Raw genomic sequence first — 22,109 nt, 5'->3', positions numbered from 1 at the left:
CTCACAGCAGGTTTCTCTTGTTCACAGTGGGTGCATGATGCATTTTTGTTTGCACCTCATTCAGCTGAAGAATGAATATCTGAATAAAATTTACCACTTGAAAATGAAATGCTGTAAAAAACTAAAGCCACAAGTTTGAAGTTCTCCATGGAAAATTATTTCAAGTTCACAAGATAAATTCAATTTATATATAAAATAAGTAACCTCTTAATAAATTTAAATAACCCCTCCTGGAAAACTGTTTATTTTTAAGTTCTTTATTCCACCAAAACTGCATTGCAGTTTTCCAGTCTTTATATTTACATTATTTGCAACTCTTTCTGTAAGTGCCAGTACAAATGTAACTGATGAAAATCCAGAATAGTCATACAAATGTTCCTGAAAGCAAGGTGCATTTCTGAGCAAATCTTTTTTTCTGATGCGCAATAATATATATGTATATATTAACAAAGCTTCATAATATAAAATATCTTCCATGGCAAGTAAAACTTCCCCACTTACAGCGTATTCAGATTTCAGTTACATAGACTTCTGCATTTCAAGTTAGTGCAAATAATGAAAGTAAGAGCCTGAGCAGAATGATGTAAATACAATGGAACAAGAGAAACAGCAAAATTTTACCAGCTCCCTGCATACGGTTATAACGTTTAATCAGTATATCATTAGTATTCTTTATATACAATGTATTTAAATAATTGGCTTGTCTGAACTATAGGCAACAAATTTACAAATTAAAATAAAATAATGTTTCACACAAACATGGAATGTCCGACAAATATATGAAAATAAAATGCATCTAGTAACAAAACGTTGTAAATCAAAAAGGTAAAAGATGTCTTCTCTGTCTTGGAAGATTTCAAGGCACTTTCTTGGCAAATCAGAATTCTCTCCTTAGTAGAAAGTCTGAAAGAGAAAAGGACGTGCCATTTTATAACTAGTTTCAAAACACAGAGGCAGCCCGCTTAGTATCATTCTGTTTATAAATCAGAGTTTCCTGTGGATTGCATAAATCTTAAGATTAACTCCAGAATGCCAGTGGGTCTTGCCCTCCTGTGAACACTAATGAGTTTTTCTGTGGCAAATCCTCAGCATCGATGCTAAGAGGTTTAACACATAGCGGTCCATGCAGCTGCATCGTACAAGGAAGCTTCCCATGCACAGTGTCATGGGCATTTCTAGATTCTGGGTTTCACCAAATTCTTTACTTCTATTTGCAAGGATCTGAATTAGGAAGAAAAAAAAAACACCACACAAAAAAACCCAAAACAAAACAAAACAAAAAACCAAAACCAAACCTAGAAGCCGTAAGGGCCACTACCTGCCCCGAAGGGTGTGCTTCCAACACCAGCCGCGGGGCCGCGCCGCCGCCCCCGCGGCGGCCCTCTCCATGGTGCTGAAACAGACCGCGGCCGCCCCCCAAGCAGCTCCCGCGGGAAGACCGGCTTTTCCCCGGCAAAACTTCATTTCTAACGGCAAAAGGCCACGTCTCTTTTTTGTACCCGGGCACTTCCAGGAGAGGGAGGAAAATATTCGCATAATAGCCCCGCAGCTCTTTTTTATGAGGAAAATGCAGCCTATTTTAGTGCATGTGGGAGAAATGCCTAAAAATAGCTGTCAGTCCTTCAAGCGGGAGAGCCTCCTTCTTCAAGGCAACCGAGAATCTCCAAGAGTCTCTCAGGTGTTAAAGCAAAGGCAAATTCCCTTACAGCAAACAGGAACTATGACCCTCTCCTCTCTAAGCTAGTGTGAAGGTGGTGAGGAAAACAGATCCTCTGTGCCAAAAGATGGAGTAGAAGCAGTCACAGAATCATGCTAGAAATGCAGCATTATTGAGGGATGAACATATGTAACTCCTGTGATGCCCGATCTATTTGGAGGGAAGAGAGAGCGACTCCTGCCACTCTTCATCCTGCTGAGGAAAATGTTTCCATTCCAAAAAGATACTGGATATGAGTAAACAGGAGGACCTAAGCCCATCTTACCTCTAGTGGAAACTAGCCACTTCTATCTACTTGGTGAAGGAACAGGGTGAGGGAGCACAGAGGGAGCTGGGAAACACTCAGATCATAGCTCTACTTTTTCCTATGATGTTTTCTCTATTTTTAACAAAGTTGAGAGAAAGTTAACCCAGATAAAACTTAAAGTGAACAAGAGCTGCCAACATTGCTTACCATTTAAACCCTCCCTTCCCCACATGTCATCTCTCTGAGTGTATTTTTGGCAGGCAAATTAGAACACCTGGATTTGCAAATCATAGCAACTTTTGATCCTTTTGTATTTTAAAGTTGGAAATAGGATGAGATAGATGCTTCTGTACTGTGGATATGGAGGCAGACCTTTGACTTTTCCTCTGGAAAGGAAAGGAAGAAAGTATTGGAACACCCAGAAATCTTTCAGAAAGCCCTGAGCTATGAACCCAGGCGTGTAAAGGGATACAGATGAGGGAAAAACACAGGCTAAATAGGTGAAAGTGCAGAAAAGGAAAGAGTGCTGGGATGTTTTAGAAAGCTGAGATTGGAAAGAGAACACTGACAACAAACAGGAATTTGGGCACCTAAAAAAACCAACCCAAACTTTATTAAAAAAAGGGCATTCAGAGAAGGATTCCTGCCCTAGTCATGAGAGGGAGATCCTGGCAAAGTAATGAGATCCCTAGTCAGTTTCTGGTTCAGTGCCCCTGATATATTCAAAACTATCTGCAAGACCTCAAAGGCAAGAGGCCAAACAGGCTGAAAATAGTTAAGAAAAGAAAAGGAGAAGAGAAAGAAATTATGTAATTTCTTCTCAGCATTGAAATATTGCCATCTTCGTCAAAGCATTTTCTCACAGCCACCAAAATGAATCCCACCTCCACTTGGAAATCAAATCAGCTAACACTGACTCACATCCTACTCTTCCTTTCTTATTCTTGATTAGTATGAATTGAAGTCTTGATGCAGGAAGAAGTGACATACACAACTCCCCCAAACTCCAAGTTTGCAGTATTTGTCAGGAGGAGGTGGTGAAAGGAAACCATCTTTGAAGAAATTTAAATAAATTAAATTCACTGATTTTTTTATATTTTATTGGTCAATAATAACCAGTGCTGTTTTTCAAATTACTGTTGGAAGTGTAACCATCTTATTGATATTTGAACAACTGGAGAAAACAGCTCACTTGAAGATGTTCCTTTTATCAGTGACAATGCTATTTAACACATTTAACATGCTATTCATAAACAAGAATGGACTGGTTGCTTCCACAGCCTGTTACTTGAAGCCTTTAGCTTTGTCACATCTTTATATTCAGTTTACTTCCATCACCATAAAGTGGTATTAACTTTAGAGAAACTCTCAGGAGACAATCTGGGAATGAAAAGTGGTCCCAAAGATGAATATAGTGACAGGGTATCTATGAAAATTGCATTGGCAGACCTGAGACCAAGACATTCTGCTTCTTCCATGGATTAACAACAAAGCCCTCTTCTGAAAGGCCTGAAACAAATGTGTTGATGAAGTCGTCATGCATTTTTCTTTCACCAACCAGACTCCTTAAAATTTTGAACAGTAAGAGGTCACCCAGTGCATAATTATGGACTATGGTGCCACAAGTGACTTGTAGGAAATTACAGTGGGGCCTATCAGAGGTATCTGTGCTTCTCGCTATTTCCATGAGGAACCAGTCAGTCCCTATAGCAATGCCAGAGCTGCATGTTGATGTACCCTGTTAATATCACATTTCTGTATGCATGCCTGATAACAAGGTACAAGTGTGAAGTAAATCACTACACCATTCAACAAATAAGAAAATGAGTGGGAAAAATGGTACTTACATAGCGAACATCCTAGGACTGTGTACACAAAGGGCTCATTGCTAATCTTGTTAGCAACCTTGCACACCTTTTATAATCTATAAAACAAAATTACGCACAACAATAATGAATCTCAGTTGCCAGATACCCTCAAAAAACTGCATAAAATTAATGCAGAATTTGTACTAGAATTTCAGACACTCTACACAATGAAAACATTCTCTGATGGAAATTCATGAAATCATGTGTGCAAGATGCAAAATTACATTGTACTTTATCCTAGCTAGGGCTCTAAAGGAAATGTGAGTGATGGTAGCAATTAATTTTCTACCAAGTAGTTTCCTCCTAAGGTGCAGAAGTACTGGTTCAACTCCTAACTTTACTTGAAGGAATTTAACTTATTAACTGGGAGGCTATTCTAACCAGCAGACTATGAGGTTGTCTGAGGTCAGGCTCTTTCAACTTTTTTATTGTTCCACTTAGTATTAATATTGATGGAAATCCATGTTTGCCACGTCAGTACATCTCCTAATCATCAGACTAGAGATACTCATGTCTTACTTGCTGTCTCTCTCTCAGGTGTCCTTGGTTCAAATAACCACTTGGTTCAAGTGGCCCCTGAGCCACTGCCATTCTTTCTGATGGAAAGATCTAACTATTTGGTAACAAGAAATACTTAGGTGAAATTTTCTTCTCTTGCTTGACAAGTATTTTAATAAAACTTAATAGAAATTGTGCCAACAGCAAGAGACTGATAACCCGAGTTCAGTTCTTCAGGGAATGTTTGTACAGAATATAACCATGTCAGCAAGAGAGGAAGTAACTCATCCTCAGACAGCCTATGGTGGTTAAGGTGTCCTTGAAAGAAAATATCCAACCCCTTCAAAGAGATAGGAAAAGATCGTGGCTATGATCAGCCTTGATAGCAATTCTAAACCCTGAGTGCTGGATAAGGTGGAGACAGTTCTGAGGGTTTAGCTCTCCTTTTCAGATCAACAGAACATTTCAGGTTGATTGAAACTCATTGTCTGCTTTGGGTTTGGTTGACATAAAGGAGGAAAAAAAACCTGCTTTGGTTTTAATTGCATTTTTTATTTTACATTTTGCTTTGATAGTTGAACTTAAAAATCAGTTCTTCACACAGTCCTAACCACAATCTTGTTTTTAAATTTAGAGAAAAGCTATTTAATTAGAAGAGAAATATTATGACTGTGTTTCTTCATAAATAAAGGGAAGCACTCAGGCAATACAGGGGAGTCCAAATAATATTCATATACTCTGGATCCATGTGTCAAGGTATGCAATATGCAACACACATGGTATTTTTGTTATGCAGCATGTAATAGATATATGTCTAGCCTACTCATATGTCTACTTACAAAGCTATATGTATATCTTTTGAGGATCAGCCATGGATTTCTACATTCCAACTTCTGAACACTGTAAGGGCGGATGGAGATGAGGGTTGCTGCAGACCCTTTCAAAAGCCAGATCCTCTGAGGTGTGGAGCTTTGGTGAGAGCATCTCAGCTGCTCACAAAAAGTGTTTACCATCTTTCTAAGTCATGCAGACAAGAAGTGTCATTATTTTTTCATGTTAAATCCTGAAAAATTTCCAAAGCATCCTGGTCCACAGTTTGTGCTTACACATCACTAATGAGATTCACCTTTTCTAATTAAATGGTATTGCTTATTTTCCACTCACTTTATTTGAATTGTCCATTGCACTAGAGAATGCCCAAGTATCTTTTTTTTAAGGGATTTCCATTTTGTTTGGGGTTTTTTGTTTGGTTGGTTTGGTTGCTTGTTTTATCCATTTAATAACTCCTTAGGACAGTTTTATTTTTCAATCTCTGACAAAATTACATTGAGGCTGTGTTAAAGCAAATCTGTGGATCTCATATTGGAATATTGTTTGATAAGAACTGCAAGTATCAATAACAGAAATGATGAATTAATTGATTTTGTGTTCTTTAACAATGGTCATATAATAGAAAATTATCATCACAAACTGAAATATTCTAAAAAACCAAGATATAACCACACTATTGAGTGTTAAGAGAAGATGATAGAGAATGGTTCAATATTATCTTATTGCACAAGTTAGTAAGTAGAGGTAAAGGGAGCAGGAAGGAGAATATGGCTTCATATCTGCCCTCTGCATAAGCATGCCTGACTGGTTTTTCAGAGTGTAGTTTTCATTTCATTTCTGCTAGTCTCACTTTGAAGGAACTCCATTATTTGCAGCTGACTGCAAGTGCATTAATAGAAAATCTTTGTATATTAGAAGACCTTGGGTATATTTTGTAGTATAGTGCTAAAGTAAAGAGCAACAGTTACAAAAGTACCAGCACATCAAAACTTAGTAGGAAAGGTAGGTTGCTCTTAAACAAGCATCACAGTTATCATTATAAGGTACTTTAATTACTACTTACAGGCTGGTGTTGAGCAGTCCCTTGTGTTGTGATACAGTCGATGGAAGTGCTTGCTACACTCTGACGAAAATGTGACTGGCCCTGTTTGAAAGTAAGCAGGAGTCAACCATAAGCTCTCAGTGCCGCTGCTTTGCAGCTTCAATGAATGACATCAACACATAGAATTAACTTCCATGTGTTTTGACAAATTCACATTTAATTTTTTACTACACCTTAAACAAATATTATGCAACACAGTATAACAATGCTACTGAAATAACAGAAAGAAATACTATTGCTATGCTATTATGCTCATGATCTGCATAACAGAAAAATGGCCCTTGGAAATAATGGACTGGCTTAGCCTTGAAATTCCAGTAATTCAAAATTAACAGTAAAATTTCTCATATGGTGAAAAATAGAAAGGTGCAACTACAACAGAATTTCATGTTCTCAGTAGTCAGTATTCTAATGTAGAAGGAATAATGTAGATGGAATGCAGATATTATTTCTAAAGATAAATAAAAGCAACATTTTAAGCAAATATAAGTTTCTAAGCCCTGGAAAGATGAAGTAGCTTCATGTACTAATGCTTCTAATTTGCACATACATGGTTCATGAAGTTCCTAATATACAATGTGGGTGTTGAGGAAAAAAAAAGACAGTTGAATAGCATCTAGGAACCCATCTCCTGTTAAAGTAGTCCTAGCAAGAAAGGGTGCAGATGTGCAGAGGGCAGCATGTGTTTCAACGTTTGGGTGAGGCAAAGCCGTGTGTGCCCAGGGTCTAGCATGCTGTGTCTCTGTTCTACCAGCATGTGCTCCCTTCTCTAGATATGTGTCATCTGCCCACATTAGTATTTGATAAGCTACTGGTCTCCAAAACATGGCTTAAAGGTAACAAGTTGCCAAAGAGCCCCTCCATAATTGCTGATGGCCCAGAGGAGGTATTACTGATGGCATCCCAGTTGAAAAGTAGAGCAAAAATGTAGTATTTGCATCATGTAACCTGCCTAGGAATACTACCACCGACAGCTGGGGATGAGTTTCCTGTGATTTGGGCAGAAAACACTGACATAAATTGACACTAACTGCATGAGTAAATTTAACTTGCATCCCCTAAATTCAGCACAAATAGAAACCCTGAATAAGAGGAGCTTGTTTCAAGCAGCACTACAAAAGGATCGATATGAATCATGCTGCTTTGACTAACTTTCCTGTCAGAGGAAGATAGTAAGCATTTCTGGGCAAAAATTATTTCACAACTTGAAAGGTGGCTTATCAGCCTGGTAAAACATACCAAGCCAATTCTGTCTGGATAGTGGAGCCAAACTACCACAAGCTGGAGAGAAGATTCCTCTCTATGACAGTGAACACACTTGAACATTAGATATATTTCACAGTAATATGTAGATTTCATGAGATTTTTCAGCCACAAATAAGCTTTTCAATAAACTGACAAAGCAGCCTTTGCAACTTGAAACTGGAAAATTGTTGCCATTTTTTATCTGAGTGAGTAATTAGGCTCAAGAGAAAGTATGTAATTTGAAATTATCCAAGATATATGGAGATAACATCAGCTTTTGTCAATAAATAAATTCCATGTCCCTTCAGATAATACATGGTTTACTAGCTCTCTTCCTTGCCATCAAAAACAGGCTGTCAATTTTATTTGTGCCTTATAGAGCACTCTGTCAGCTGTTTTTTCAAGCTGAATTGATAGATAGCTTTATGACTCACAAGATTATTTATGATTTGTCCTATAGTCGAGGACTGTTACATATGGTTCTTACTTGGATTTAAAATGTGTCTACTATTGGCATACTAGAAGTGTATAATAATTTTCTTAACCCTGAAACTTAAAGATTATGGACTGTAAAGATAATGTTGATTTCCCCTTCTCTTCTCTTTTTTACAACTTCATTAGTTTAGGATGTTCTGACTCTTGAACTGGTAAGGACTATATCTGAACAGTTAAGGTTAATAGAAGAACGATTATGATTTGAACAGAATCAAGAAAAACAATGTTAGGCTGTATTTTAAGAAAATGCCTGCAGATTACAGGACCTAATAAAGCTGTGGAAAAGAAAAAAAAAAACAGGAGAAAAGCCCATCACTGATGATCTTAGGAGCATAATTTAAAAAAAAAAAAAAAAAAGAAAAAAAAGATGTAGGCAGAAATTCTGAGCCAACAAACTTCAAGAATTTTGGAATGAACTTGCTTTCCTTATTGATTCCAGCTAATGTTAGTCAAATAATTTCAGCAATTTTGATGGCAACAACTCATGGAGAAAAGGATTATTAATTTAACAAATGGCTCCAGAAACAGACCTTCAAGTATTTTTTTCTCTTTTTCTTTTCTGTGATTTAGTTTTCTCAAAATACCTTCTGTAAAACTCATCGTTGTTTTTCACTGTTGTTTTTGAGTAATGAAACTTGTGCTGTATTCATTATTTAGCTTCCTCAGATTCTTATGTTGAGCATTTTTATGGTAGCTGAGCAGTTTCCAAAGTAAAAAATGAAAACGCAATTATTAATATAAGCAAACCTTCTTTGTGTCTCCTCCCCAGGAGAGGAAATTTCAGTATTCCTGTGCTGTATAGGATAGCATAGTTGCAATCTATATGTTCTTTTCATTTCTTTCTCATATGGGCTGAAAATGGTAAGGTTCGTAATTACTCTTGTTTACTGTAGAATTGAAGGGCCAGCTGGCTGTGGCACGTTTCCTGTAGATGCTGTTAGCAGTTGGCAGAAAGATCCTTAAAGTTGTGCATATCCTAAAGGTCTGAGGACACCTCCCCCATGCAAAAGAGACAACAAATTCTTTCCTTTCTTGCCAAGGACTGTCTGAAATTTCCAGCAAAGAGGAAATGCACAATTATTTCCAGTTCTCTTTTTCATGCTCCAACTGCCAACTATTTCTCTAGTTTTTAGTTTCACTAATCCCAGTAACATTGAAAATCACCAACAGATTTGCAGTGTCATACTCTGAGACCTTCACTTTTTTGAATTACAGAACATTTGGAACTGGAGAGTAAAGAATCAGTGCAAGCATCTTACTGTTGGCAGCTCTTTATGCTTATATTGAGAGGGTACAATATTTTTCCAGTTACAAAATAGAGTCCCAAAGGTAAGTGCGTTATACAACTCCATCTCAGTTTTCAAGTACAAGTACTTGACTGTAATCATATTAAACTTTCATATTTGAAATAGCAAATGATTTTTCTGATTGATTTACACTGTTTAATCCTTCCTTGTTCTATTTGTTTGCATCCACAAGTATACATCATGAGACAGAAGACAAAATGTGTTTCCCTGATACAGTGAAAACTTACATGCCCACATAGGTCTGTTTCTGAAAGATATATGCAGTCCAATGAGAAGTTTTAAAATTAGTGAACTTGAAAACAGATTTGGTAGGACTGACAAAAATTATGGAAAAAACATTTAAAATTAAAAATGTACTGAGTTCTCTCATTAAAATATTACCTGCTAGAGATAGCAGATAAGTGCTCACACATCACATTTTTAACACCATACTGCAAATTGTTTGCACGTAGATATACAATGCAGTATCTAGAGCATACAGATGTGTATACATTCAGTACCTACAACTATTAAATTTGTAGTACAGCTGCAAAACAACAAGCAACAATAGGTTGATAAAAATGAAACAAGAGGTTTTAAATCATGAATGTTTTAACTTACCATGTTTTGAAAGTTATTTTAGGCTAGATTACTCAAAGAGAGACTTAAACCATAATTAGAGTTCTGTAAATCTTCTACTCCTCAACAATGTAAATTTAACTTCACAAATGTTAAACTTGGTGAATAACCTCAAAAAAGCTAATGGTGTGACTCTTGTGGCTACTTAGAATACTCACATGTAGGTAAATTAAGAGCAAGCAGCTGCCTTACCTGTAAAATGTTTTATGAATTTGTCTTTTAGACTGGAATCTCTTGGAAAAATTTCTGAGGATAGAAGAAAAAAAAATGTTTGTAATATAGGAATTACAGTAAAAGCTCTGAAAGCATAATATGCCAAGATGTCTGCTGTAAAGAGATCCAATAGGTTCCCAAATTAACTATGAAATTAATTTTCATAGTTTTGTATGTGTGTGTATAAACAACATTGTGAAATGTTTCAAGTAATCCACAGATGAATACCAAATGGTCATCCTACAACACACTCTATCAGATTTTCTGACAAACATTTCTACACATCTTAGGTCTTATTTGAGCTATAATTTTAGAACTATTTATATAAATAATATAAATAAGTTATCATGTTATGACAAGTATTTGAGTACCTGAAAAAATTATGTAAAATACCTAGATAAATACAAACTAAATACCATATTTGAGGTTTTGAAATAAAAGATACCTGAAAAGTCTCCTACAGATCATCTAAGAAGGATATGGGCCATGCATATTTTCATTGCACTATTAGTCAAAAAATAGTACTCCTCTCCTGTGAAAATTGTTGTGTATTTTAAAATATTCCCTTCCCATTTATGGTATTTTTTCCAAAAAGTATAAGAGCAAATACAAGTCTCAGAACAGCCAAAGGAATCAGGCAGAACAGAAACTAGAGCTAACAGAAAAACTCTACTCACTTTGGTTTTTTCCAGTGGGATACCACCTCTGGCATAGAGCAGAACCTTTTGATGCAAGTAAATATTCACAGAACTAGCACATTTCCCCTCAATCTCATAAATTTTCCACTGAAAAACTGTATTAAAAAATTCTTGGATAACTGCAGTTATTATTGCAGACAGTGACTGTATATAACAGTTGCATGTTATGCTAAATTCAGAAGAAATGCCTTTCTTAGCACTAATGCAAGGAATGTGATTAACTCGCAGTATTAGGACCTGCAGCTAAACATATTTATTCACTAAAAATATTTCCTTACCGCTAATGTAATTTTAAATCTTTGTATTCTCCTACTTTTTTTTCAATTCTGTGTCCGAATTAACATTTAGCTCAGAAGAAAGCAAGTTTCCTTTCATACTATAGGAAGTTGTTTTGCCAAAATAAATTCTTACCACTGGCTTTAGGCAGTTTCTCAGAGGTCACATGAGTGTATTTTTAGGCTGGGATTTTAAGCTAAAATGTCCAAGTCTTACTCAACTCAGCAAGTTTAGGGGACCTAATTTACTTAAGATTCCTCAAAAACCTGTTTTAACTAACTTGTTTCTTTATTGCAAATGAAATACCACCCCTTCTCCATTAAACTTAGAATTTTACTGACATGAAATGTCAGGTAGTTTAAAATTACACAGAATGAAGCATATGAAAAGCCAAAAGAGTGAAACAATCTGTGTGAGTTTTGAATGAGATGCCTCAAGTGGACCAGTACTGACGAATAACCGAAGCCTGGCTGGTGAAGGTTGGCCATTCTTGCTCTGACAAAGGACATTTAGACCCAGGTCCTTTCAAAGTCTATAGATTTTTCTATATGAACAGTAGCAGCCTTTTGGACCATAAAATTCTTTAGGAAAAGTCCATAATACAGTATACAGCCAAAACCCCACCCCTCCATGCACGGAAGGTAAAACAGGATAACAGATTTGATGCTCAGGCAAGGAGCTAGGCATCGCGAGCACAGAATTGCAGCTGTAGCTGTGTCGGTAAGCCTGAGAAGGAACGCTGCAGGGTCTGCTTCCCATGAGTAACCTACATTGGCCCAAGGTTCACACCAGCCTGGCTACGCCTGTCCCAGTAGGGAAAACTAGGTCAGGCGTGTGTTGGGAAGCAGCTGAATGATATTGAGTGCGTGCCTGCTCCTCCCCTGCTGCGGCTGCCATCCCTCCGGGCAGCAATCAGCTTTTCAACATGTGCCCACGTCTCAGCTTTCTTCAAGTGTTTGGTTTTTTAATAGTACAGTGCATTTGCTTGCTAAAGCACAGTGAGCCCCTAGCTCTCCACAAAGACAACTTAAGCTCATTTGTATGAGAATCACGGGCAGCACAGGTTACTGGAACACTTCTGTCCGCTGGCTCTAACGGCAGGGGCAACTCCGCCTGAACTATGAATTGCCCAACACAAGCACAGTAACCTTCTGTCTTCCAGCAGCACAGCCGAGCCCTCCTATCTGTACGCAACTGTGAAGTCGAGGTCTCAAAGGACTCAGTATTTCAATCAAACTAATGGACATCTTTTCTGAATAGAATATGTATCACTGACTCCCGATCAGATCACAGTGCAGCCAAAAGCAGGATCTCAAGTCCGTACCGGATGCTTCCAGAAAGCAGTGAAATATCATCGCATCATCATCTACTCCAGCTTTTCCTGGCTTCTAACAAGCTCTTAGTTACTCCAGTCATATTTCATGTGCTATCTATCACCTATTAAGACAGATAGCATAATATCCATTCTCACAATGTACGCTCACATCCTCACAATGCAAGTTAAATTCCTTTGACATATTAATTTCACAAAGGAAAAGCAGAAACATGAATATAGCAAGAAAGATTGGCAAAGCATTACTAAAATCAAAACACTTGAAAGTCACACTGGGCAAAAACATAAAAGAAACAGGAAAATGAAAGAATAAAACGTTTTAAGTGTGCAACCCACAGAGTTTATTCAATCCATTCTTGACCATGTTACACAAACTAGTAAAATACAACCAGTATATATCCCATGGGATATAGTAACTGATTTTTTTTAATCAGCTGGGAGAATATTCAGACTGTGGCATTCTTGTGCCCAGGCTTACAAAATCTGCACTGCTCACCAGAGAGAGTACATCTGGGTTAACAGGCACTTGTGCTATTGACCCTGGGTTCGTTCTGGGTATAATCTCAGTTTATAATCATAAATAATCTTAGTTCAAGGATTTCTTTCTTATTTACCTTAGGAGCTCTGTGTGTGTCCTTAGATAATTACTCATCTGGAGCAAAATGCTGCCCATCCTACACCCCTTCCACAGAGAGCAATGGCCATGGACAACTATTAAATGGTTCTAAGACAGATTTACTAGTGGATCTTCTGTCTAAAATACTATTTATGGCAAGATCTAGAGACAAGACAAATTTAGAGGGTTTTCCAGCTCTGCTTCACAGACAGAATGGTTAAGTTCATACTGCAAATTTGGTTCTAAACCATCCATACTGATAATTTTCTCAAATTGTGACACTTCACAGAAGGTCTTGTGGCTTCAGGTAAAAGGTGACAGGATCTGCCCGAGTTTTATCCCATTCTGGGATAAATGGGATGACGGAGAGAGCTAGCAAGGTCTGAGCTAAGAAGCAGCAAGCAACAGCTGCTCTGGCTCCCCACTCTTGCATTCTGTTGTAAACTTTCCAAAGTTGATTTAAACCACTGTTGTTAAGCTAATGCCCTAGAAAATTATTCTGTGGTCTTTTCAGTTGTTATTCAGCACCTGGTAGCTGACACAAATGTTTGATTTTTCACTAATTTGGACACGATTACAGAGAGGTAGAAGACTAAATAAGCCACAGCCCTGGGCTCAGGCATGTGTTCAACCTGCAGTATAAGACATAGTTGCTTCACCTTGGATGAGGCTTTTCACCTTTCTGTGCCTTCAGTTTCTCTAAGTTTTGTCTGTTCAGACTGCAAAGCTGTGACAGCAGGTGCTGACTTTTACCATGTGTTTGCACTGTCTCCAGCACCATGTCACCGTAATTGTGCCTGGAAAATTCATGTCCTGCTGGAGTATAAATAACAAGAGCTGTGCTCGTGGCATTGAAATAAGCCAAATCCACACAACTGTTTGTTGGCTTGGGGCATAAAAACTCCACATCCTCAGGTGATATCACTTTGGTGGAAAACATCAAGATCTCAATTTGTTTATGCTCCCAACAGGCAGCCTTTGCTTATTTTTAGCTTATTGAGAGAAGCAGCGTAAATCAGCCAGTGAAAATTACTCCTGCTCTTGGCCTAGTTCGGGTCTACACCAGGGGATCTACAACATCTCACTGCAGGCTGTACTGTAGGCAAGCACAGAAAATGTGAAGTAGCAGAGCTTAGGCTCTGCTTCGTTGGCCAAGTGCCTTAATCTTCCTATGTAAGAAAAAAAAAGTCTTCATCACGCATCTCTTTTTGTAAGAATATTCATGCATCTAAAAAAAACCCAACAAAATCCAAAGCAATTTTTTCTCAATTACTTAAAAAAAAGAATTAAAAAAATCAACTTGTAAAGCATTTGTGAAAAACTTCTCCATGGCAGGTAAATGTTTCAGGGAAATGTAAGCGTATCCAACAGCACATAAAAACAGAAATTACGTCGGTTGTCACTACACCTTTGTCTGCCAACTAAATGATATTTGTCAGATTTACATGCAGGTGCTAAAGTGCTCTCTACCACACATTTCAACTACAATATTTAAAGCTTAGCATTTTTAGCCAGGTTTAATAATTCATTTTCCAGCATGTCCATTGTTAATTCAGAACATCCACTGTTATGTTGTACAACATTCCTTGAAATGACATATTGCCTAATGGAATAACAGACATTTCTTGGTTTTATGTTGTTCTGCACTTCCAAGAAGTTATTTAACAGAGCTAGGCAGTTCAAAGTATTATAATCTTGCAGAAGTTTGTTCACAATATAATGCTTAGTCCATGATATAGTCAATAGCAATGATAATATATCATATTATATCTTACAATGTTTATATGATCTGATTTGGTTTTTATTCACGCTGGTGAAGCCATTTTGAGTTAATGTAATTGGTTTTTCTTCAGAAAGAACAATGCTTTAGAATTACTCTTTTTTCTTTGCTTTTTATTCTTCTTTCCTAGTCATATTTTCTCTTATTTTCTAATCTTTTTCAAGCCAAATTAATTTTAATACAAAGCAATACATTTCAGCAAGTCTCGTATTACCAAACTTATACTAAATTTTTCCTAGTCTAATATAGATTTATCTAAATTTTGCACAACTGTCACACATACAATCTTATGAAAACCTTAATCCCCACATATTTTGTTTAAAGTTATTTTATAATTATGGCATTTAGAAAACAAATGTTTTGTTGTGCATTTTCTTCTTTCTAGCCGTAAAATGGCAGAAGACACCTGTCAGCCATAAGATGCAGCTGACTTGGTTTGGCATGAAAATAGCATGTGATTTTTTAGTATTTTTTTAAAAAGGATCATTTCATGTCATGAAACTGCTTACAACACAGTATGTGTTAATAAAGTTTTAAATAAAAGTGATGTTTTGAAGGAAAAGACTCTCCAAAGCTTCAACTTAAGCAAAGTCTGTATTTGTACATAGTATAGGAATAAATCTTGCAGCGGTTGAAATATCATGCTTCCACAAATATTGGAACACTGTCAGCAAAACTGTCTCAAGTACTTACATAAACAAGTCCCATTTATTTGGATGGAGCTTTTCTTTACTAGAAACTCTCTGCAGTGCCTAGAGATGGCAACTGTTGTCTACTGTGACAATACCACAAGGTCAAACACTAGTAGTAGTAGTAGGTTTGCATATATTCAGCACTGTCAAGATGGATTTAGTTTACACAAAAAAAAAAAAGTATGGTGATAAAAGTGATAGTAAAATCTTTCAAATGTAAATTCATAAAGAAATTGATAAAGTATCAGAAGAATTTAAGCAACAGAGATGAAACTAGACCAGAACAAGAGAAAAATACCCAAGTAAAGCAATGTACTAGAAAGATGAGTGAATGGAATGACATTGCAATGCCAGGATGAAAGTATCCTCAGCATGATTGTCTTAAAAATACTTGAAATCTTTACAAAAGCAGTACTTTAAAAAAAAACCACAAAAGATATTCAGAAACCTTAATGACCAAAACGATCCTTCTTCTGCATGACTTAATTTACGTATGTAATAATTCCTACAATTGTTAGGAAGAGATGTACTGCCTCAGTTAAAAAAACCAAACAAACAAGTTTTGCTCAAAGTCAACAATTAAAATAAATAGAAAACAGTGCAAAGATAAGGCATACTAGTGGAGAAAAAAATGTTAACATTCATTTTGATAAGAGTACAGTGTGGTGTTGAGTAAATGTTGTGGTTTAGTCCCAGCCAGAAACTAAGCACCATGCAGCCGCTCACTCACTCTCCCCCAACCCAGTGGCATGGGAGAGAAAATCGAGAAAAGAAGTAAAACTCGTGGGTTGAGATAAGAACGGTTTAATAGAACAGAAAAGAAGAAACTAATAATGATAATGATAACACTAATAAAATGACAACAGCAATAATGAAAGGATTGGAATGTACAAATGATGCGCAGTGCAATTGCTCACCACCCGCAGACCAGCACCCAGCTAGTCCCCGAGCGGCGATTCCCCGCCCCCACCCCCCAGTTCCTATACTAGATGGGACGTCCCATGGTATGGAATACCCCGTTGGCCACTTTGGGTCAGCTGCCCTGGCTGTGTCCTGTGCCAACTTCTTGTGCCCCTCCAGCTTTCTCGCTGGCTGGGGATGAGAAGCTGAAAAATCCTTGACTTTAGTCTAAACACTACTTAGCAACAACTGAAAACATCAGTGTTACCAACATTCTTCACATACTGAACTCAAAACATAGCACTGTACCAGCTACTAGGAAGACAGTTAACTCTATCCCAGCTGAAACCAGGACAGTAAAGCATAGTGTTTGACTACAGTGTCATACATGGGAATCACATGGTAAAATACCCTGTGAATAAATGGAGCATGAAGCATGCACCTAGAGCTCTGATCCAGGTATTTCTGCTAGAGGTAGACAGAAATATGTGGTCACCACTGTGGGCTGCTGTCACAGGGAGTCAATCCCCCTCTCTGGCTAGGGCATTTGCCACACTATGGTTTCACTGTGCTCGGGAGAACAGCTCCTAACGCAGCCCTCAGCAGCACATGATGTTTAGCAGAGTTGGACCAATTAACATATACTTCTTTCTTCAGTACCCTGACCAATTAAAAGATCTTAATTTCCTACTTTCATTATTATACTTTGGCTGTGACCAGATTGCACAAAACTTTTACTTCTGGGCCCATGGCTGGGCAAAGTTCTTACCTGCAAAACTGAGGATTTCCAGCAGCTTTGGCTATGCTGGAAATGCTATGGGTTTTTTTATGCTGCTATTCCATTGCTACCAGAATGGTATTCTTTTTTGTTCTGGAAACAATAGCCATATTAATACAGATTGAAATGTTCCTCTGGATCCTCCTGTGGTGTCTGATACAGCAGAGAAACAGAGTATGCAGTTCTTTGTTGAAAATGTGTGACATTTGTATTCCCTACTCGGGGACCATCAATTGATTCTGGGGTCTGTCCAAGAGTGCTCAAAATCCTTAGGACAAATTTGTGGTTGTGTTACAACTCAGTTCACCGACTGATATATTTAATGCACTTTCTATTGCAGTTTCCCATAGGGAGGCAAGAAAAAACATTGCTTTGTGCAACGGAGAGCAACTCCTTCCATTATTAACAATCATAAATCATTAAACATTTCCTATTATTTGTGTTAGAAATAACTGCCATATGAGAAAATATCTACTTAAATGATGTAATTTAATTCTCTTAGCCTCTTCATCTGTGGTTTCTACCACATAAACTGTACTTCTGCTTTTGTTTTGTTCTTTTTCTTCTAGTTTTCAATAACTAAAAGCTTTATAATAATTTCTAATTGTCTTAGTAATTTGTTTGCTTATACACACACACACTCCACTTCCCCCGAATAGATCTGCAATTCATTCCTTTAGACAAGGGAAAATATCTATTTCTGTGCACAGTATTCTGAGATGTCACTGTGTTACTACTCCTGTTAAGTAACACACACAGTTCCCACTTACTGAATATTTTTATTTTGAGACTGATGTGTACATACTAAGTTCCACGGGGCATAGATGGAAAATGAGTCAATGCTCCAGACAGACGCATTCCTTTCTGTATGTAATACTGCTGTTTGAAATTTAAAATTTACCAGATTCTTCCAAGTGCTGTGTAATGAAGATTACAATAAATTAGCAAAATTTTTTGCATTTTCTACCACTGTCTGCTCTAGCAGGTGAAAAATTATCTGGTATCTCAGTATTTTCTGAGAAAAAAAAAAGCTTCAAATAAACCCTCAAATCAACACTGCTTGGATTCACAGAGATGAAAGCATCCGCTCAAGAGAAAATGCTGAATTCATCTACAACTGCATACCACTGCCATCTACTGAACGTAGAATATGCTGAATGTACTCATGCATACCTTTCTGCTCTGAGAGCAGAGTTTACTAGGCTTCCCATTTACTCCACCTAGCAGGAGCCCTTTCAGTTCTCACAATACAAAGTGTACTCTAGAGCTCAAGGGTTACAAATAGAGTGCAATTAAAAATTCATAATGAATGACTTTTAGTCAATTCATCTTCTGCTTCTCAGAGAGTAGACATAAACAGTATTCTAATCTCTTTGGATTTATTTGCTGTCCATAAAATCTTTGTTCGGTATTTCAACTTTATTTATAGACAATATTTGGAATGCACATTGTGATATATGATTGTACCTCATTAGTCAAGTCCTAAAATGCTAGTTCTGCTCCCATGTCAAATAAATGTTTCCATGCTTATTTACTTGCCAGGTTTGAAACAGTGCTTCTAAGGATACTCAAACTAGTGACTGAACATTTACTTTCCCTGGTATTCATTCCAGTAATATTTTTCTGATGTGAGCATGGCAAATAATACTCCTTTTAAATGCTGAGTAATTGATACAACCTCAAATTCTCCGAACTTTAGTTATGAATACAATATTTGGTGTTACATATATAAAATTAAAAGTCTTTATTCTGTAACATTCATCAGGAACTTGAGCAATAAAGTGGGCTGTGACATCAGTAGTTTAGAAGTACAACGGTACGACCCCAAAGAGAAAGCCTAACAGGGTTTGCTTTCATTATGGCTGATAAAGTTTACCATGTTAGTCACCACTGGCAAGAGCACTACATTAAAAAATATCAGTGTAATTCTTAAATGTGCTAAAGATGGGCATAAAAGGAAGGACCAGCTTCTAAAATCTCAGTCCGGGATTTAGTCACCATTTCTATTTTTTGCCTCTCTTCTCTCTGCCAATCCATCACATGCAGTGCCAACCATTCATTCTTATCCCAAAGTCTCTACTCACCTATGTCAGATCTCTTTTACTCACCCTTGTAAGCTTTATCTACATCAGTTGCTCCCTTAAACCCAGGGGGATTAATATTCACAGGTCATTGACAAGAGAGTAACTGCAGTCTATTTGGTTCTACCAAAATTGCAATATTGCAAATACTGAACATTTTTAAAAATGCACAAAGTATTGTACGAAGAAACTCCTAAAACTGGCAATAAAAACAGATAAGGACACCTGCTACAAACCATAGTAAAGTCAGAAAATGAATACATTAAAAAACATATAAAGACCAAAGGCATACTGCTTTCCTAATTCAGCATGCCTTGTTTTTGTCTGTAGAACTATATGTTTATATGTCCTCATAATATTTCTTTGATGGACTGACATCTGTCCACTACAGTTTGGAGTAGATTTGAAGTATTTCAAATTTCTCGTTCTTCACCCGTTGTTTGTAATGAAATATTTTATATTTTATTTTAAGATTTCTAAAAATAGTCTTGAAATAGTTTGAAATGCTGCCTTTTTATAGTGATCAGGGTCAAATTCCACTCTCACTGATGGCTGCATAGTCCTCCTCACTCATCAACACCCCATTAACGTAACTGCAAGGGAATTATGGAAAGGTTTTTGGATCCAAATATTTTTCAGCTGTGTTGTTATTACAGAGACCTTCAGGTGGGTACCAAGAAAACATACGACTAACTTTAGACACTTGATTTCAGTTGGATGTACAGCCTTTATTTGAGCAATGGGGCAGTAAGCTTTAGCAACATGCTGTTATAAATAGTATGGAAGATTCTGTACATACTATAATACAGTATAAATAGTAACACAAAAAAGCAAGGCTAATGTGACTTGGACATTTCTTCAAGAAGAAAGGGATATTTATGTATCTCTGCTAACTGATAAACAGGCAAGACAAGTCTTACATTAGCTAGGCACATTCCAGTTCTTTGAAAAGGTTATGAACAAGATTCTAGGATGTGTTGCCTGAAATAGCAGATGGCTGGATTTAATAAATCCAATAGGTTCCAGCCATATGATTCTAAGTGGGAAATACTAGCTTTAATTCAACAAATAACTATCTCAGTTATGTTCTATGTGCCATTATCCCCATTGGGTCATGGCCTATGAGCACCTAAGAGGGACAAATTTCTCCTGGAATCCCTACTACTCCTGACTCTATTGGTGGAGTCCTTTTGATTAAATGCTAAGTCTTACCTAAAGACTATGCAAACTTGTAAATATATGACAATGAACCATGCAAAACATGCTCTTTTACCCTGAGAAGAAATACATTTGCTTGCTATAGTGTTTTATTATTAACTCCCTCATTCTTTGTTTACTGCAAATCATTAAATGGAGTTAGTTTCTGAATTAATTCAATTTATTTATTACTAAATTACAAAGGGGTACATGGGATTAGAAATTAAATGTCTCAAGCTCCTTGCCACATTTCTAGCACAGGGTAAATCTGTAAGTAACATCCTACTGATTCAGCTAGTTTTTATGAAAAAAATGTCCATTATCTAGCTCCTTTTTGGACGTTTCAGATCATAAAACACTGCTGTTTTCATGAAAACTAATTCAACTTTGGTGTACATCATGAGACAGATAACTTTTAAAAGAGTCTGCTTTCTTCAAGCTTCTCTTTCTGAAACACCAGAACCACAATTGTGATCCTGCCTCAGAAGGCATTATGTGCTCATTTGTATTATAAATTTTCTTCACTGCCGCAGTTTTCTCGCCATTCATCTGTGGTAGAAAGTGAATGAAAGTGAAGTTTGTCCTCTTTTTTAAGAAAGTGAGACCTGTAGTCCCATAATCCTTGCACCTCTACCGGATCTCATAGGACATAATGGAAGCAGAGTTCCCAAGTCAAAGCTCCTGTGCTATTACAGCTAGCATCACGGCACTCTTCCCAACACAGTCCCTCCCAAGCACAATCTGTGGGAGACCTGCCTTCTTTCATGCAAGTGAAGGGCGGTGAAGTGATACAAAGTCCTCTGACACAAACTTTTGTCTCCAGGGTTTTTTATGCTTCAGGTGAAATCAGTCCTTCAACAGAAACTTTCACAAAATCAAAACAGTAAGAGTAAACAAAGCAAATACATACTAATTTTACTTGAGTTTGCTCTTTTTCATTTTATTATGCTGCTACTTGGGAAGGATATGAAAGTTCTTCCCTTTATAACCCAACTTTCTGACTTGAACTTACAGGACCATCTTTGAGATACCACAACTGTTCATGTTGTCTCAGTTTCCCACTCCCTGTGCTCCACATTACCATACAGTACAAAAGTGAAAGCACCTGTGACAGTACAATGGAGGAAGCTGGAAAACACATCCAGAGCTAAGAGAACAAAAGTAGGAGAAATAGACATGGAAGCATATGGTGTTCATCTTGTATCACTTGCAGCACTTTCACAGGATACAAGGCACAGGAGAAGGACACGTACTTATCATTCCTACCTTCACTCATACCTAGGTCAATTCTTCAGAAGCTATGGAGGAAAACTATTTTTAACTAAGTCTCTCCAGTAGTCTTAGCAGCAGAAAAGGTTGACTTGCAGTCATGGGAGGGTGATAAAGACCTGTTCACATCTACAGGAAGGACCTAGCCAGCTGCTGTCCCCACTCTTCCCTGCCCATGCCCTACTCTTGCCCTACTCTTGCACTCTGCCTTCTCCCCTCCCTTGCGCTCTGCTTGGTCTCCTCACCTTGGGTGGCTTCCGCTGAGCTGCGAGTGGGAACAGAGAGTGACAAGAATAGTTAGCAGCAATCGTTGCTATGAAGACAACCAACGGCATGAACAGTAATTCC

The 22,109-nt window shown here is 37.3% G+C and overlaps 1 protein-coding gene across 1 annotated transcript in view; it reads right to left on the bottom strand.

Moving 5' to 3' along the window:
- Window positions 1-241: 241 nt before the first annotated feature.
- ALKAL1 (ALK and LTK ligand 1) overlaps window positions 242-22,109 on the bottom strand; it is a 39,038-nt gene continuing 17,170 nt past the window's right edge. Inside the window, exons 3-6 of the mRNA XM_041122846.1 lie at window positions 10,121-10,174; window positions 6,225-6,305; window positions 3,812-3,888; window positions 242-903 (exon numbers count right to left, since the gene is read on the bottom strand). Of these exons, the coding sequence (XP_040978780.1) occupies window positions 3,824-3,888; window positions 6,225-6,305; window positions 10,121-10,174 (200 nt within the window). The 3' untranslated portion in view covers window positions 242-903; window positions 3,812-3,823. The remainder of the gene's footprint in view (window positions 904-3,811; window positions 3,889-6,224; window positions 6,306-10,120; window positions 10,175-22,109) is intronic.

Source organism: Aquila chrysaetos, chromosome 4, assembly GCF_900496995.4.
Source record: "Aquila chrysaetos chrysaetos chromosome 4, bAquChr1.4, whole genome shotgun sequence".
Taxonomy (NCBI): domain Eukaryota; kingdom Metazoa; phylum Chordata; class Aves; order Accipitriformes; family Accipitridae; genus Aquila; species Aquila chrysaetos.
This window is presented reverse-complemented; position numbering and strand designations above follow the sequence as displayed.